The sequence below is a fragment of the Eleutherodactylus coqui genome, chromosome 2 (assembly GCF_035609145.1).
Source record: "Eleutherodactylus coqui strain aEleCoq1 chromosome 2, aEleCoq1.hap1, whole genome shotgun sequence".
Lineage (NCBI taxonomy): Eukaryota > Metazoa > Chordata > Amphibia > Anura > Eleutherodactylidae > Eleutherodactylus > Eleutherodactylus coqui.
The window spans coordinates 238,090,878-238,110,493 of record NC_089838.1 but is presented as its reverse complement, the minus strand read 5'-3'; the positions used below and the strand labels follow the sequence as shown (position 1 = coordinate 238,110,493).

Sequence of the window (19,616 nt, the reverse complement as noted above, 5' to 3'; positions counted from 1 at the left end):
GAGCTGTGCTGACCAGCCAGTTGACCATCCAGAGAACGAGTGTATTACTGAGAGTTGTGTATCAAGGCCTGCTGGTGTGAGACAAGCTGTAATGAAGACCAGAAGCAAAATCTAGTCCTGCAGAATGGAGAAGCTCCTGACATGCCTGTGAAAGAGAGAGACTGCGCACTGCGGTAAAACCAGACTAGAGTGCAAGCAAGAGACTGTGTACTAGAGATTATTGCTACCAGCAAGTTGCAGTAAAAGTGATAGTAACTGTATTGATGAAAACTACCAAGTTATTGCCTCTGTAAAAACGTGTAACCACTAAGCCAGATGTACTCATTGAGAGACTATAACTGCCTCATAATGAGTAAACACCTGTTCTGGTTAACTAAGATGTGTCTTATGCCTTGTGAAGGGTCCGTGTCACACACACAGGCTTAAAATCCATAGGAACAGACCACCCTTACATTATTATGATGTTAGTTTTTGATTTTTTGCCATTTTAGCGTTTGATACGTTTTTTAATTGTATGGACCAAAACGTTAGACTTGGATTACCTATATAATAAACATATTGGAGTGTGGCGTAACCTAATATTTAAATATGGTTTCCCGTTTCATGTAAGTAAAATTAAAGGCAACCCCCTAACAGCAGAACACAAGATTTCTTCCGTCATTCATATGAAGTACAAACAAAACTTTCATTATTGCATCCTTAAAAACATCCTCATTAAAGCAGACGGAAAAAAGGGGGGGCAACTTTACATGTTTCAAACCTCACAAACCAGGCTCTTCCTACAATGTTACTACAACCAGCAACAAGTGATAGCCCCCAGCTGTACCCACAGCCGCATTGCTGCCGGTCATCGTGCCGTTCTAAATTCATTGTTTTCCGTTATTTTCTTTTTGTTTTCTTACTAATTAGTCCAAGTCACTTCTGCATTCAAGAATGTGCAGGAATCATGTTATACTGTTTCAGCAAGAGACAGACGCAAGGCAGAATATTTGGGTAGTTTATGACTAATGGAAACAGGTCTATGAGGCTCCAGTTAAACCTCTGGCCTTGATAAATGTAAAACTAAACTGCAACTGAGAGGGGTATGCAGTTAGCGCTTTGTTCTCCGAGGGAGGTGGAGTGAACTGTTCTTCTCATAGGGGATGATTTACTACAATTTGAAGTCCTACTCCAGCATGTGCTGACTTGTATTAGCTTTAAATGTCCAACCAAAGCTACGTGGAATTAAAAACATTTTTTTTCTCACCATATTCTCAGCCTTTTGAGGTCTGTGAAAGCAAATATAGGCCTCAGAAGGCCGGCTACAGAATTCAACTTTAGTAATTCATCTTTTGGCCCGCATACCGGTAGTACACCATGGCCTTGTATGTACTGTATATAACTCTCTGTTACTATTTATTCTATAGATACTCAATAAATATTTATATGTAAACTTTTTTTCAAAAATATTATTTGTTAAACATTTTAATTAGTACATACTGTATACTAAATAGCCACTTTATTAGAGACACTCATTTAGTAGCGTGTTAATCTCCTTTGGCTTTCAGAACTAGAGCAATTCATCATGGCATCCATCCATTGTTATTAGTAGACCCAAGGTGTGTTCAATGATTCATGCTGCTTGTGCCAAATTCAGACCCTCCTACCAGCATAGTGCAATAGAAATCAGGATTCTTCTGACCAGGTGATATTTTTTCACTGCTCAGTGAACCAGTCTTTGCACTTTTTTGCCCTATGGAGTCTTGACTTTCTGTTTCTCTGAGGGACTTTTCATGCAGGATGGAATATTCAGCACCAAAATGCGCACTTGTTAACGTGCACTTCTTGCAAATAACAGAATTCTATCGGCAATTCTGCATCACAATCAGCAGTTAGCATTGTGAACTTTGGTGCAGAATTTCGGGGCAGCATATTCTGCAACGCTGCTGTGGAATATTCTGTCCTATGTGAAAGGTCGCTTAGACAGCAATGGCACTCACACTGGTCGTATGCTTTTATAGCCCATCTGTGCTAAGGAACAACACGTTGTGCATTTGGACATGTTACCTGGAGCACCAGCATAGTATTTGGCTTCAATTTGCTTGACTGTGCACTACCTGTTCATCAGAGCGATTCTATACATCCTACTCTGACCCCTTTAAATTTATGAGTTGGCTATAAAGACATCCCTTTACTGGATGTTTTTATCAATCATCCCATTCTCGCTATATTCTTGACACCGATGTATAAAAAGCCCCCAAAAAATGGCAATGACAATTTTTCAAATCTTGGCCCCAGCTAGTCTAGCACCAATGACCAGGCCTTGTTGGAAGTTACTCAAATCTTTCCCCATTTTAATGTGGATTCCCACTGAAACTGATCCAAGGAACACTTGCTCACTTGATTTTATACTGCACTTCAGGGTTATGTGACTAATTTCTATACAGGAAAGCTCCAATCCTGAAAGGGCAGGCGTCTCTAACAGAGTGCCATTCAGTATAAATTTGCTTTGAGCAAGAAGTATCAGAGCTCCTCGGCAGTTCTAGGATAATTGTAGATGTTGGGCATTCAGAGACATTCCAACCAAATTGTTAGTAAACTCAAAGTAATGAGGCAGAGAATGTGTCTGCAGATCTGTCAATCTGTGAGTGCAGGGAGAAGTCCATGAAGATAGCCCTTAACACACAGCTAAGAAATCATCCATGTTATTACAGAAGCTCAATACCTGACAACAGGCAGTGAATTGCCAAGGAGCTGGAATGGAGACCCCTAGTGACTTTAGTTAATTTACAGTGGCAAAACGGAAAAAAAAATGTTTTCTGAAAGTATATTGCAAGATTGGTTAGACATAATTGTCTAAAACGTTAGTGCTCTTTTAAATTATGAGATATAATGGTGAAATTAGGTAAAAAAATACAATGATTGATTTGTATGTCTCACATTAGAACATATGCTAACGGGTCGATCTCTATTAAGATGCCAATTCTAATGCAATCAGCTTCCAGTTCCACTGCAGTCTACTTTTAGTAATCTCAATGCCTACTGGTGACTTTCTTTGTAGTTACACGTGACTCCCAGGATCCTTGCCAAAGTTGTAGCTTTTTCTTCATTCAGAGCAAACATACAGTTTGCCTATGTAGCCTTGTATTTAAATACCTTGGCCGCCACTCAGCACCCAATATACTTGTCCAACCAGCCCTAACACATAGCTTTTAGGCTGTTGGCATCTGTAGATACAATTGTGCATCACTGAAAAGGAGCAAGCATGGAGTACAAGGTGGACGAGTCCTGACTGACTACGACTGGATCATAATCTACCTAATGATGGGTTTCTAGATTACCAATGTCTATAAAACCTCACCTTCTAAAGAGACGTTCACCCAGGCAGATACTATCCTTGAATCATTTGACGTCCAGCATCTGTACTCTCCAGCACTCTGCTCAGACAAGGGGTTTATTTCGAGAACCCTTCCAGAAACTAGAACACGATATTTCAAGTCCTTGATCTCTTCTATTGGTTGTTTCCTTAGAAACCAATGAATTGTATTTTGGTGACTTGTCTGCACTGGACAACCTACAGGAGAACCGGCAGTATTATGTTACACCATGCCATTGATTTACACAATAGTAATTACAGTTCAGTGATCGGTAACATTAATTTCTATCATCTTACTTTAAAGTCAGGTTCACATATAGTGGGAGATTTCCACTATGGGAATGCCCTGAAAATCGAGCACAAATCCATAGTGAAATCTTTGGAGTGGGCTTTGTTGCAGCAGCTGCAGTGGATTGCAACTTCTGCACTTGAAAAATGATTTGCAAATGCTTGCAAAAATGTGAGGAATGTAGATTTTTTTCTGCAGCTTTTGAATAAGGTTGTAGAACCACATTCACTTGCTTTATGTTGTCCATAGATTTGGATTTCCAGTGCAGAATCTGCAATAAATACTTCATACATGTGAACGTGGCCTCCTATAATAAAGTCATACAGTACAGTATTTATGTTTATAGGTGGCAAATAATATACTGTAACAGAATAATATATTCTAAGAGCACTCTTAGGTAAAGGGGGTTTTCTGGGCCACAAACAAATGTTAAGGGAGCTCAAAATGAAATTAAACATCTACCCCGGTTGCTTCCTGTTAAGCATTGCAGCACTGGTGCCCACCACACACAGCCTGGAAGAAGCGGCAGTTGGTTAGGTGCCGTTCATTGTGCACCTGACTGCTCAGCCACTCACAGACTTACAGACTTCAGAGACCATTGAAGAATCACTGCTGAAGCCTGTGAGAGGCTAAGCAGTCGCATGCCATACATTGTGCCCGCCAGCTTCTAAGTGGCAGGGACTGGGACTGGGGCTCCAGCACTGGGCAGGAAGCCGATGGAGCAGGTGAGTATTCATTTTCCCTTAATTTTACACTGTTTCTAAACTTTTATAGTCCTGGAAAATCGCTTCAAAGGCAACTCCAGTCAAGACCAAAAATGAAAAATCCTCTGTTCTTGCATTTACAGCAGCCTTTATCCCACCCCTCATGTTACATTCACAGTGGACTAGGGCTATGTATTATGCAGAGTTGCTTGGACTTGCCCCCGACAATGGAAATGAACAAAATAGCAGCTCAACAGGTTTAGAAATTTTCCAGTTTTTTTCCCTTTAATTCTACAGAGATGATACTTTGGCACTTGATGAAAATTACGGGTGACCATCCATTCTCAAGTGGGAGGAGGTCAGCTCCATAGAATGTAAGTTAAAGGGTATGTCCACACATTGCCAATCTGTTGCAGATACAGTATTCTACAGTACAATAGAATGGGGATTGTAAAAATTCATGCACATGCTGCAGAAATAGACCAGTTTGGATGTATGGAATACATTTTCAGTTGCAAAAATTTCAGCAAGCAATTCCCAGTGTGAGAATACAAACTAGCAAAGGAGTTGGGGTTAGGATACTGTGCTTAACTGCAATCACACCTAAATTAGCAGGGATTTGATGAAAAACAGTGACTAGAATTTTACAGGTTAGAATTATATATATTCCACACATTAGTATATATCATATAGTAAAAGAAGATTTACCAATACGTAAAAGGTCTCCAAGTTTACCCACAATGCTATTTCCCACTGTAGATGCCATTAGAACACGTCTTTTGCCTTTTCGTGTCTGTTCCTCTGTAGAGCTGTATATTTTCTTATCTATAATGATACAATTCATATAGGTTACCTCTTTAAGCTATCATAATTCCCATAGCTTCTATAACTCCTATGTAAGTATTTTCACCTTCACTGCTTATATTCATGTGACTGCATACTGAATTACATATAAAGATCTGGGGACAGATGATGTGACAACTGATATATTTCATCCAGAAGACATTTACTTAGATGAGCTTTGATATACAAGATTACCATATAAAACTTTGCACATATCCTACTTTTCCACAGAAAATCCAAATATTCGGTCCATCGCCCTAAGGCTATAATGGCATCCTGTAAAAAAAGTGCCAATTAAATGAATGACATTATAGCCAATGTCAGGCTTATGGATGCCACTAGGTATCTGTTTAATGCATCGGTCAACCATGGACTATAATGGTATCTATTTAATGGATACATCATGAAAAGCTATTGAAAAATTTCTGACATATTCGTTAACCCCTTGAAGACACGGCCATATTTTGCTTTCGCCTCTCCATTTTCAAAAAATCATAACTTTTAGTTTTTTCCTTCAATATAGCTTGTTCTTTGTGGGATGAACTGAGTTTTTCAATGGTACTATTAAATGTACTATATAATGTACTGAAAAACTTGATTTTTAAATTATAAATATGGTAAAGGGTTTTTACCTTTTATTTTTAAAGTTCTTCATTTTTTAGAATAGCACAAATGTTTATTTCACTTTTTTTTTAAATTCCCTTAAGTCAGTGTATCTCAACTCCAGTCCTCAGGGAGCCCCAACAGGTCAGGGTTTCAGGACATCCTATAGTAAGAACACCTGTGGTAATGTCTGAGGCACCGATAATTACATCACCTGTGCAATACTGGGGAAATCCTGAAAACATGACCTGTTGGGGTCCTAAAGACTGGAGTTGAACTTGCGATCATCTGATCGCTTACACAATATAGTGCAATACTTACATACATTGTATATCTACAGGCAGATATACATGGGGGCCTTCACAATGCCCCAGGCTGCCTTGACACCCGAACAGCAACCTGTGATCTCATTACGGGGGATGCAAGGACTATTTGGGACTTCCAAACACTGATCAGGCTATTCCATCCAGAAAAATTATGGTATTCCCAACAGATATCAGACAAATGGAGGCCAAAAGAGCCTCCTTCCTGTGAACAGGGGCCTAAGTTTAATGTATTAAACAGATCACACAAATGCAGTGTGAAAGTAAGTTTATTACGCTTCTATCCGGGGAAGTTTCTGTTTTCTTCCCCCTGTTTTTCTGAAAGCCTTCAGCTAAATGTACATTAAGCACAATCTATAGATGAAGTGTATTATAAAAGCCTTTCTTTACCACTGATTTAAATAATTACCCAATATAGTAAAACACAATAGCAACAAAGAGACTTTTTTGTTAAGAATTGTAGGACGGAGATTAACCTCGTCATGGGAAGAGAGCATTGTCACAAGAGAACATTTGTTAAAATTTGCTGAGGATATGTAGAACTCAAAAGAAAAAGTTGACCTATTTAAAGGTAGTATTTCATTAGCTTGCACATGTAAAGTGCAGTACAATACCAGTACAATACCAGGATAATGAGCTGGAAGAGACACCAAACAGACGTCATGTTGAAGCCACATGCTGCCCTAAAGGTTACAGTTTCCAAAATAATCCAAAGCTGCCTTTTTTCATTAAAATTAGGAATTCCGAAAATAAAGGCACAACATTTTGTTACAGCTATTATTTCTCAGGAATGCCATAAAAAGTGATAGGATTATAAAACTTCACCACAGACTAGCTCATAACAAAAGAATGTAGTTAGAGATCTTGATACGAACCAGATAAGTGCAGAACAGACATTGCTACTGTTTTTCCAAGAGCATTTGTTGCAATGCACGTGTACGTTCCTTCACTTTCCTCTGTGATGTTTGTCAGTAGTAGAGAACCATTTGGAAGAACAAATGAATTATTTGGCATTGGGAAGTCTTTCTTCAGCCAATTTAGTTTGGGATACGGTGAACCTGATGAAGAGAAGAGTAATAACCCATCAGATGTAGTCCCACGTAATAATTCCAGACCTCTGTTCTCCCTATGATCCAGAAATATTGGTGATAACATTTATTTTGGGGGAAATCAGAAACCTTTTGTGTCCTTAACACTCTTCCTTAATACCCTGCCCATCCTCTTTATATAAGCTGTTGCGAAACTTCGTCCTGAAGATGTCCTAGCATCGTGCCTCTGATTGAGATCTCCAATGTATTCAACTATATGCCAGATGGGCCAATTGGGCACTATGGATACATTGGTGTGCCACCAATGTAGGCAGATCACACAACTGCTGTGGGACCCGTGGGACAGAGGGGCCTGGGCCAAAATTGCCCAGCCCTCTGTCCCACGACTGACTTGCCTTCCTATTATCCTGAACATCTGGCCAGCAGTAAAAGAGTTTCAGTAAGGCTGCCTGCACACGGGTGGATTTGCATTGCAGAATCCAGAGCTGGCGTCTGCCTCCAGATTCTGCAGCAAATCCAGCCCATAGCATGCTATGACAATACACGATTTCCTGCCCACGAGCGGAAATCGATCGTGATGTTCCGCTCATGGGGAAGAAATAACAGTATGCCGCGATTTTGTGTGGGCTACGCACGTCCGGCTTCCATTGAAGTCAATGGAAGCCGTCCGGCCCGTAGCCATTCTTCAATCTTCATTGCTGAATGGTCGCGTGAGCTACATCATCGCCATAGCAAAGGCTTGGCGTCATCTCTACTGCATGGCGTGCACATCTGCAGCAGAGAAAAGATGTCTAAGAGGTACGCTGGGATCGCCTGTCGAGCACCGGGTCAGATCCCACTGCGAGATCCCGCATGCAGGGTCCGACCCGCCCATGTGCAGGTAGCGTAACTTACAGTCCTGTTGCTTAGGACAGAGCTCTCAGTCCATGTAAGCAGCTCGTTCTCTCACTGTACTACTGCTGAGAGTGGAAGAGGAGCAACTCCTGCATTGACTGAGATAAACTTCCCAAGCAACAGGACTGTAAGAGCTCTTTTACATTGAAAAGCCGACCTGACAGGCCATCCTAGAAATGATCTTGCTTTTAACCCGGAGCCATCACTGCTGAGAAAAAGGAGGTGGAGCAGGCAGTGGTCCATTCCGGCCCGCCAGCCTTCATTCACAGTAAACAGTCAAACTAGTAACAACCACTTGTCAGTTAGTATTTCTCATGCCCCACCCCATGTGCCATCATCGCTCCACCCCCTGTTGACATCATTGAAGGTCCTACAACATACATAAAGCACAGAGCCTGACCGACAGAAGAACAACAAAGTTAGGGCTTTTGATATGGAAGGACAAAAATAACAAAACGAGAATACAACTAAGCTATTACTATCTCAGACACAACTTAGCGGTCCTGACAGAAGACACCGACTTACCACCACCACAGAGATCCGGCGAGCTAAAGGACCTGCGGTGAAGTTACTGCTGTGGTAGGAGCCAATCTGTGTTTGTTTTGTGTGGGGATCAAGATGAATGTAGTAGAGCTGTGTGTGTGGGGATCATTATGGAAGTACCATGCAGCAGAGCTGTGTGTGAATCAGGATATAGCAGAGCTTTGTGTGTGATGTGTGGGGTCAAGCTGGATGTAGTCGAGCTGTGTGTAATGTGTGGGGATCATAATGGATGTATCATGTAGCAGAGCTGTATGTGTAATGTGCTGTGTGTGTAATGTGTGGGAATCAGGATGGATGTAGCAGAGCTGTGTGTGATGTGTTGTGTGTGTAATGTGTAGGGTCAGGATGGATGTAGTAGAGCTGTGTGTTTGATGTGTAGGAATCATAATGGATTTATCATGTAGCAGAGCTGTGTGTATGAATCAGGATGTAGCAAAGCTGCGTGTGTGATGTGTGTGGTCAGGATGGATGTAGTAGAGCTCTGTGTGTGATGTGTGGGGATCATAATAGATGTACCATGTAGCAGAGCTGTATGTGTAATGTGCTGTGTGTGTAATGTGTGGGAATCAGGATGGATGTAGCAGAGCTGTGTGTGATGTGTTGTGTGTGTAATGTGTGGGGTCAGGATGGATGTAGTAGAGCTGTGTACGTGATGTGTGGGGATCATAATGGATGTACCATGGAGCACAGCTGTGTGGCGCATTGCGCCACCAGAAACACTGGGACTATAATTTCCTAATAATTACTAGTCAACCATAGATGAACAACTGCCTGTTTACACAAGCTGATTGCCGTTCAGTTTTTATGCATGCAGAAACTGAATGCCGAATGAATAAAGTGCATGCATCTACACCAGTGTTTCCTAAACTCCAGTCCCCATGGACCCCCATAGGTCATGTTTTCAGGATATCCTATAGAGAGAACTGTGGCAATGTCTGAGGCACTGACAATAATTATATCACCTGTGCAATACTGAGGAAATCCTGAAAACATGATCTGTTGGCGGTCCCTGAAGACTGGAGTTTAGGAAACACTGATTTACACTGTATGACAATTGTTCAGATTCTCACTGGATTGTAGGAATCTGAACAATTTGTCGGTCCGTGTAAAAGGGCCCCAAGTTGCTGAAACTCTTGTGTCTCATCATTTTTTTTTTTAACTAAAAGATAGTTACCTCTCAGCAAGCTATACAGTTATCCCCTATCCTTTGCAAAGGCGATAACTTGTAATTCTGGCACAACCCTTTAAGAATTATACTAGAGAGGAGCCACTGTAACTAAACCAGCCACATTATAGATATGCTGCCACATACATCAAAGGTACATACGGAATGCAATGCGAACATAGCCTTAATTAGACAATTGAAAAGTATGCACTGTTGGTAGAAATTGATTTGGCCACCACTGCTCTTTACCCTTTGCGTCTTCACAAACTTATGCTTCTCAAGACCTTCTGACTCCTCAAAACCCCATAATACTCCTGGCTCCTCCATACCCTCCTTCTCATTTATACCACATGTCTCCTTTATACCTCCTACCTCCTCAATTTAACCATAATTTAACATTTTCATTTGAATTTTTTTGCTTGTCTTGCAAAATTCTAAACTTTTTACAGCTAAGAGAACCACAGAGAATCTCTATATGGTAATCAGTTATTTTACATACTTGACAGGTGTATTAAAGTTTTCAAGTCTCTTCAACCAGATCTTTGAAACAAAAAAATGATATAGTTGTACATATTCAAGTCAACATGGAATTTTCTAACGGGAGGTGGCGTGACATGAACAGGTCAGACAGACTTCCCAACTGACAGCACATAGTCATAATAAGGACGAGGCAACCTTCAATTAAATAGATTTTTCTTAGATCTTGGTCTTTAAAAGTTTTGATATGAACTGGCAATTTCTGAGATTTTTTTCTTGACATAGAAAACAAAAGATCCTTTCAATAAATGCTATAAACCTTATCCAAGAGCAACTTGGAGTGGAAGCTCTGTTGATATTTATACCACATGTGTTGACTGAAAAGCATTTGGCTGTAAAAATGAAACACAAATCAGTCCTAAAATGTTGTAAATATATCCCAGCTTCTGCAACGTGGTTCCAATAGGCGATGACTTATAATTAGAACTGAACAAATGTTATTACCAAACGTGAGAACAAAACCTCTTATAGACCAAGGGGAACAGGAGCCTTCTGGCTGTGGGACTAGATGGTGAATAACTGCTTTATTGTATTTGTACTATTCTCCCAATATTTGTCAACTGCATAAAACACTGACAGAATTACAGGAAAGAAGGTTATAATTATTGGCAAGGTCGGATAAAGGTAGTACAAGTGCTCTATTGAAGAACAGACTTCACCTGACCTGTTCTCTGCCTGAGGAAGACTCCGATCTGGGGTCGTAATGTGCAGGTGTATTTTAATAAAGTCCTTCATAGTGGAATCTATTTTGGACTTTACGGGACATCTGTGAGTAGTGTTGATGTTTTTGTTGGGCCTTTTCATCCATCCAAATGCAATGCCTTTTTGGAAAGTTCATCTAAGCATTTTCAAGATGTTTGATCATTATGACACCATCGACCTTAGTTTTACAGCTATCATACATTGATAAATCTGCCCTATAAAGAATAGCATTTTGATCCAGGCAGTAAAATCAGCTTCCATTAGCAAGAATGTTTAAGGTTGCTGATGAATTGAGGAATCTGATGGATTGCCTAATGAATACTTACTGTAGGAAACTTTTGTTCAAAAAGATTTTAATAGGACATTCAATGCAATGACACAGGCAGGGCGTTTAAGAGGACTTCACATGAACTCAGATACAGTTTATAGTATGAGTGTCTACTCCTTCCGCCCCACTATCACATAGTTAGTGAAGTAAGACATGCTGTCCTAGATTTTGTGTTTACCAAAACGTAACTAAGCACAGATTTGTAATAAAACAGAATAAAATAACAGACAGGAGGAGAAGAAAGACAAGACAGAGAAAGGAAAAGAGAGAGGAAAGGGGGTGAGAAGGGGGGGGAGGGGGGTAGGCCAGGCGACCGCGCTAATCTTGCACATCGACCATGTCCGTTGGGTATAATGGCGGTGGGGAGTCTCGGCGGGCAAGGCTACCCATGTCATATCATAGCGGGATAACCGCTCAGCCTCAGGCTCTGACCACGCACATCCCTGGTCCCCAAGTTTCAGTTGGAAAAGGAGGAGGACTGGCAAAGTGACTGAGAAGTCAGCGACCCCCGTGCCACCCACTCCGCTGCCCCAGGGGTGGCTGTGAATTCCATCTAGGGCCGCCAAAGCGCATAGTAGCTCTCAGGGTTCATGTCCTCGTCGGCCCTCATCTCCTCATATCTTGCCAGCTCATTGTAGGAAACTTTTAGTAATGCTTTTACTCTTGAATGACAAATAAGGCAAATCAACAAAACCTTACAATATCATGGGTTACATGGTTCAGATGACAATGATATAGCTGCACCTCTCTAACTTATCCACCGAAAACCTACAAGGGTCTTCCGTATGAGAAAATGGATTAATGAATATAACAATCTGATGTGTATGAATAATATCATGCTGGACATGTTTGCTCACATTCTACTGCTGGATGGTCTTTAGGAAAGTCACCGAATCAACCAATTGGCTGGTAAAGCCCCATTTAGGCTAAAGGATCAAAGTAACAGTATGGAAATCAGCCTTGTCCTTTCCTTCTCTCCCATGTGTTATTTTTGCCCTCTTCCCTCTTCACTTTCTTTCTACCCTCTGTCTCTTTCAACTCTGCTATCAGTTCCTCTTTCTGCGACTTCCTTCACTAATCACTTTTTGGTTTGCATTTAATATAGATGTATTTTTCTTTGATCGTGAACTTCCGACACATTTGTGCTGCTCTTATGTAACTTGCTTGCTCATGGATGTTCTTCACCACATGTTCTTGGTGCTCATTTCATTTTTGTTCTGCCAAACTTCTGAGGCTTTTCTTCTGCTTCTTTGTTTAAAAAATGGCAAAGAATTCCAACAAACATCAGATTAAGAAAAAACACTAACAGTAGAACTTACTACTTAATATATCTGGTTACATAAAACTACACCAAGGTTAGACACTGCATTATATTACAACTAATGTCAACTCATTCAAATTGAATAAAATGGCTCTATTTTCGTAGAGTCATACTTGTACTATTAAAATCCAATCAGTATTTGGACCACCTTTTGGTCCAAACCCATAAAACCACAATGTCAAAAAACAGGTCAGTGTTTCCAATGTGCTAGTCAAGTATCCAAGTTTCCTCATGAACATGAATATATCTTAAAGAGCTTTTCCTTTATATTGATAGCCTATCCTTAGGATAGGGCATCAATTTCAGATGGGTGATGGCTCCAGCTCCAATTACCTTACTGATTGACTGTTTGAATAAGCTCAGGACATATATGTCCTGGAAAACCCCTTTAACTCCTTCCGACATCTGCTAAATACCAGGTGTCACTGAATAGAGCAGGCTATGGAGATTAACCCGTTCTATACTCAATGGGTGTTGGCTGGATTTAAAAGCCAACACCAAGTTACAACTGCTGGGATAAGAGATAACTCTAATCCTGGTAGTTAACCCTTTAGATACTGCTGTCATTTTTGAAAGTGGCATTTATATAGCCTGACAGAGTAAGGGAGCTCCCTATGTCACCCAAATGGCCTGCCCACAATGAGATTCCAGGCTGCCCTTCAGTTAGGAAGACAGCCTGGGGCCTTGTGTAGGTCCCCAGGCCTGCCCTGAATGGCTTTTTATTTCAACTTGAATAGCGTCAGGACTTCATAAGATGCCTGTACACATAGAATATATTGCTGACAATATACAATGCTGAATTATTGCTGTATATTGTCCATGATAGCAGATAATTGTTAGTTCAAGTTCCCTACGGGGACTACGAAAAGAATAAAAAATAAAATGAATAATGTTTTTTTTAAATTAGTAAATTTAATGTTAAAAGTTTAAAAAATTATTTTCCAGGTCATCAGATCAAAAAAATAAAAAGTACATTCACAGAACTGGTATTGCCATTTGTGTAAAAGTCCAATTTATTAAAATATCATATTATTTATTAATGCAAGTTGAACACCATCAGAAAAAATACATAATGCCAAAATGTAACTTTTTTAGTCAACTCCTGTTGAAGAAAATATTGAAGAAAAGGCAACAAAATATTTGTATGTTTCCCAACAAGGTACCAATAAAAACTCGCCCAGCAAAAGCAAACTCATCGACTGAAAGATCAAAAAGCTACGGAGGTCAAAAAATGGTGACAGAAAGTAGTTTTTTCTTTAAAAAATATTTTAAGATTTTTTTAAGATGTACAACATTAAAAAAATGACATAAATTTGGTAGCACTGTAATTGTACAGTACCAACCCACAGAGTAAAGATAACCCATCGTTCTTACTGCATCCTTATCTGGTTATGTTACTGGAAAAATAAAAATGTTATAATTTTTGTGAAAGCAAAATGGAAAGGTGTAAACGAAAAACAAAACGGGCTGCAGGAATTAGGGGTATTTAAGGTGCCAAGAACATGTTGGTATATTTAGTTACCGATTCTGTGTATTTGTTTGACTTTTATGGAGAAGTGTATATATTTTTGTACATTTTTTATTAATCACGTGCCACATTTGGGTAAAAGGGCATTTCAACAAAACTAGCATGTAGGATACACCCAAGATCGTGATGCGAGGCTGAGTTTTTAATATTTACACTAAAGGAGGATAAATATAGTAAGAAAGCATTGCATAAACATGCCAGGTATTTCGGAGACATGTGGGAGATCCCCTTGAAAAAAGTAAAATCTAATTCATAAAGTCAAAAAAAGATAATGAATTCGAAATGCTTCCTATGAAAAGTTCACGTATTTCCTAGGATTCGTGCATAAATACTGGAGTTTTACACTAATCCGACAAAGTGTCCTTTATTCAGTGACATCAAAAAACTTTGTTTAATGGAACAGACAATTTGATATCCTTCGTAAAAAAAGAAGCCTTGTTTGTGTCCAACACACAGAGTAAATTATTAAAGAGCGGTTTATCCTTGCAAAAATATTATTCCCTAATGTTCCTGTAATATTGCCAAGGTCACTGAGAGTTTAGCGTTAGAAATTCAATCTAGGTACATTTTTCACACTAAATCTGGGTTACCAAAGTTATTTATAAAAAGCAACATATGATAGTGGATTTCTATGAGTTCCAGTAAGTGAGAGGATTTCTACTGGTATGGTATGATAACCACCATGTATTTGTATTGCTGTCAAAATTAAGGTTTTCCAGGGCTAAAAAAAAATTGTATGAGCAAGGAATGTTGTAGAATTAAAAAATTAATGGTACTCACCTCAATGTCCACTGTGCCAGTCCCTGCCACTCTGGTTCTAGAATATGTGGCAGTGGTCACTTGGCGTTCATTCTTCATATGACCCCTGCCCCCTATTACAGACTTCAACGGTAACATGCTCTTCATAGATTATCATTGCTGACAACAGTGATGGGCTGCATGGGTCACATGACAATAAATGGCACGTAACCATTGCAGCAGCTTCCAGGACCAGGCTGGTTCCACTGGACTAGAGGCCATTTAAGAGGTGAGGACTGCTTATTTTTTTATTTTACACACTTCCCTGCCCCAATAGTATTTTTAGTTCTGGACAAAAGTTCATCCTTACGTCTTGTAGTACTGGAAAACCCCTTTAAAATCTTTCTTTAGGTTTTGACAGAAATGTAAAGTTGGACGTCCAAATTGGGTCTTCTCACAGCAGAACAGCAAGTAAGCACCGGTTTACATCGGTAAATTGTAAAGTTTTCCTTTATTATAAGGTAAAGTAGAACACAACTGACGCGTTTTGGATTGGAACCCTATACGTCCTCAGGTAGGTGCACCTGAGGATGGATTAGGTTCCAATCTGAAACACATGGATTATGTTCCCACTATAGTTAATAAATAAAGGAAAGTTTATACTTACCTTGGTGTTCATCTGGAGGTTCGATTTCACATTCCTGCCATATTTACCCGAGGGACTACCCAACGGAATGGGACCTGCTGCTGCTGCCTCCTGGCAATCTTTGCCATGAAACGTGTAAAGGGTAATGACAGAACCCAACCAGGTAAGTGCCCCCTGCTGCTCCATTATATATTGTATTCTCTGCACATGAGGTGCTTTTTATTCTTTAGTTGCATGTACTACAATTTTATGTTTGGTGGGTGTCTGGACAAGAGATGACCACTCACTGAGTTAACATCTAGCAAACTGTTACTATCTAGTCTCTTTGGCTATATGCCACCTGTGTAACTGAATACAGAAATGTCGGTATCCCATGATTTTCTTCTCTTTTTTATAGCATGCCAGACCCAATGCAAAGCAATATGATGACTTATATGCATGCTACATATGACATGCAACTACCCATACCAAGTATATTTCATGTCTCATGGTGCATAATGGTTATAATAGAGCAGAATTTTAGAAAAAGGCAATTTCTTGGCCAAAATGTCATCCTTGCGTCTTGTAGAACACTCACCGCATGCAATGAATGACCATTAGAGGAATTCATTGATTTGCCTGTTTGCTGCCTTTCATCAATCATACATAAAAGCTGTCTGGCTGAATGCACTCCATGGCACAAGGAGGGTTAATATTGTCTGTGGTTCCCTTATGCTAGGCATAGACATTCTTATGATGTGATCATTTTTGATAGTGCCTATTTTTCACTAGGAAAAAAAAGTACTTTGAAGTTAGAAACTAAAGTTTACTGAAGTTAAAATCTCTAAGGGAGTATATATTCTTGTACTTGACTCATGAAGGATGGCAGAGCTCATGGTGGAAGAGAGATTAAAGAGATGTTGATAAGGTGTAAAGAGCGAAGTCGCTGCTTTTCTCAGTAGGGAATATTCTAGATTTCTGTGAATGTTCAGTAGAACATAATGCTAAAAGCCATTTTGCATAGAACTAAGGTCACATGAATGTCTTGCTCTGCATAAATGTAGGTGATCTAGCTCCTGGGGATACATAGCGCACATAGTCATAGTATAGCACAGCTGCATACAGTGTGATGGCAAGTTAGGAGCTTCCAAGAAGGATACTGAGAGTCTTAGAAGCTCAACCTCTCTGATGCTCATATAAGTTATGCATAAAGATATCACAATCAGTGCATTCTTGTCTATATATGTGATAACGTACTCCTACCTGCTAAGTGGAATGAAATGGAAAATGGAAATATCAGTTTTGCCATCTTTGGCATACACATTGTGGCAAAAATGACATAACTTTTCTCTGTGGGTCAGTATGATCATGATGAAATAAATTCACATAGTATTTTTTGCTGTACAACTTTATTACTGCTGTAATAAAATAGAATTTAAAAAAAAAAATCATGTCACCATAATTTTTTTTCCTTTTTCCTTTGATGTATCTGTGTGATGGCTCATCTAAATGGGACATACTGTGGTTTTTATTGGTACCATTTTGGAAGGTATGTGAATTTTTGAACGCTTTTTACATGCTTATTAAATTTTTCTTAGAGATAGGGTGACCCCCCAAAAATAGCAATTCTGGCTTTGTGTATTATTTTCTGATGATAGACCACATTTTTACTGATGCAGTTTTTTTATTATTATTATAAACACGGGAAAAGGAGTGGGTTTAAACCTTTAATCTTTTTTTCTACAATAATAAAAAAAACTTTTTTTCTTCACTTTTCTCTTTTACATTTTCTTTCATTAGTCTACACAGGGGATTTGAACTTGAGGTCGCTTGATCACTTATATTATATACTGCAATACTAGTGTTGGCTTTCTATCAAGACAGGCCCAAATACATCCTAAGAGCAGAAATACATGGCAGCGCTCATGATCTAATTGCGGGAAGGGATCACGAACAGTGATCGAGGATTTGCAGCAGCTCCTGTGTGTATTAGGATTTTTGCCATTTTTATGATGATTACACAAAGCAGACATCTTGGGGCAGATTATGTGGCAATTTTTTTAACCAAAATAAGAAGTGCATTCAAAAAATATGGAAAATATAAGGGAAGAAATTATATTTCTCCTTGCTGATGGATCCACTTCTGTCTCAAAAAACGGCATGAAAATCTATTACAAAAACCTATGTGGTCACTACCCTGACACTGATTCTTGCACCTATCATGGAGAAGTGCAGTGCTCATGTGTTTACTCCTAATTTTTATGAGAAATGGGAACAAATGACAGCAGAATGGAAAAAGTATGAAAAAACGAAAATGGAAGAACGGCATGCTACAATAGTGAGGAAGCCAGCACGGTGCGGGCCCCACCATCACATAGTGCCCGTTACTAAATGCCACAGGCAATGCAAGTGCTAAGAAGGTGCTGTACTGCATGAAAGCAAAACATGAAATGGCCCACAGGGAAGAAAGCTTCAACAGTCCAGGCTCTACCTTGGTTCTCCTTCCCTTCTGCATCCCAAATGCATGCTTTTACTCCTACTGTCTGATCAGAGTAAAAACAGTTAACAATAATAGCAGTAAGTGGTGCGATTTGACTTGGCTTTGGATTTTTCCCCACGCATTTCAAGCCTTCCAATACAAGGACAGATTGATGTCTTGCATTTGTAGCAATCCATCTGTTGTATAAGACTAGTTACAAAGTGCTGCACACATCTGGGAACCAAGTGTTTCTCCTCCACCTAATGACTTTGAGCAGTGTATACATGCTTAACATAAATCCAGACTCGGAACAAGGCTCCTGTGTGCTGATGGGAAGTTACATCTGAAAACATTAAGAATGTAAGCATATTTTTGGGTAAAATGCACACACAACACAATTCTCCCCTTAGCTGAAAGCTAACATCTGTTACTACAAAACTCCTAAGTGGAACTAAAATCCTGAATGACAGATTTTTAATATGTATTGGTATGTTGTGGCGAAGAATAAAGAGGGTGTAGCAGTTTTATCTTCCCAAAAGGTAAAGTCTTTTCCTATTAACAACGCTCACCTGTGTGCAAATTATAAAACCCAAAAAGTAAATGGAAAAATAAATAAATAAAAACATTATGAGAGCATCCATTTATCAGTCTGTAACACGGACAAAATCTGGAAAAGTAGGGATATCGGTATAGCAACTAAATGCAGAATAGTGCAAACCATCGTATTCCCCATAGCCATGTATGGATGTGAAAGCTGGGCTGTGAAAAAAGCTCGTAGAAGTATTGATGCATTTGAGCTGTGGTGCTAGTGAAAGCTGCTGCGTATGCCCTGGACGGTGAGAGTAACAAACAGGGAAGTCCATGATGGTATAAGACCTGATATATCACTGGAGGGCAAGATGGCCGGCTCAGACTCACGGATTTGGGCCATGTAATGCGACCAGAGTCGCTATAATGCTTGGACAGATCAGTGGCAAAAGAAGACCTGGCCGCCAAAGAACACGATGGCTGATACTGTCAGAGCTGATACTGGCATGGATATCACACAACTGGAAGAAGCAGTGCAAAAACAAAAAACATGGAGGGAGCTCGCCTTTATGGTCGCCCACGGTCGTGAACGACTAAATGGCTAACAACAACAACTAGCAATCTACTAAAAACCAGGTCGATGTCTTCATTGTTTCCTTCATCTATGAGCAGAGTATGGACGCCTGCACTTGGGCAGATTTTTGCCACAGAATCTGTGTCAGGCGTCAGCAGCAAACATTATCCATAGCATGCTATGGGAAACCGATTCTCCCTGCACATGAGCGGAAAGCAGGAAAAATCGCAGTATGCTCCATTTTTGTGCAGATTTCGCACAGACGCCTTCCATTGAAGTCAATGGAAGCCATCCGACCAGCGGCTCTTCCCCAATTGACATTGCTTAAAGGTCACGGATTACGCATCATCACTAGGCGATGTGGGAAAAACAGGAGATTAAAAAGAAATCTATACTGCACACGTCAGACAGTGAGCCATGTAGACCATCCGCAGTACAGATGAAGAGAAAAAAAGGCAGGTATGCACGGACACCGCTGCTGCCAGGGC

General features: G+C 39.9%; 1 protein-coding gene across 1 annotated transcript in view; it reads right to left on the bottom strand.

Moving 5' to 3' along the window:
• Positions 1-19,616, bottom strand: part of ADAMTSL3 (ADAMTS like 3) — a 398,680-nt gene that overhangs the window by 15,665 nt on the left and 363,399 nt on the right. Inside the window, exons 24-26 of the mRNA XM_066592680.1 lie at positions 6,993-7,175; positions 5,057-5,173; positions 3,341-3,553 (exon numbers count right to left, since the gene is read on the bottom strand). Coding sequence (XP_066448777.1) covers positions 3,341-3,553; positions 5,057-5,173; positions 6,993-7,175 — 513 coding nt within the window. The remainder of the gene's footprint in view (positions 1-3,340; positions 3,554-5,056; positions 5,174-6,992; positions 7,176-19,616) is intronic.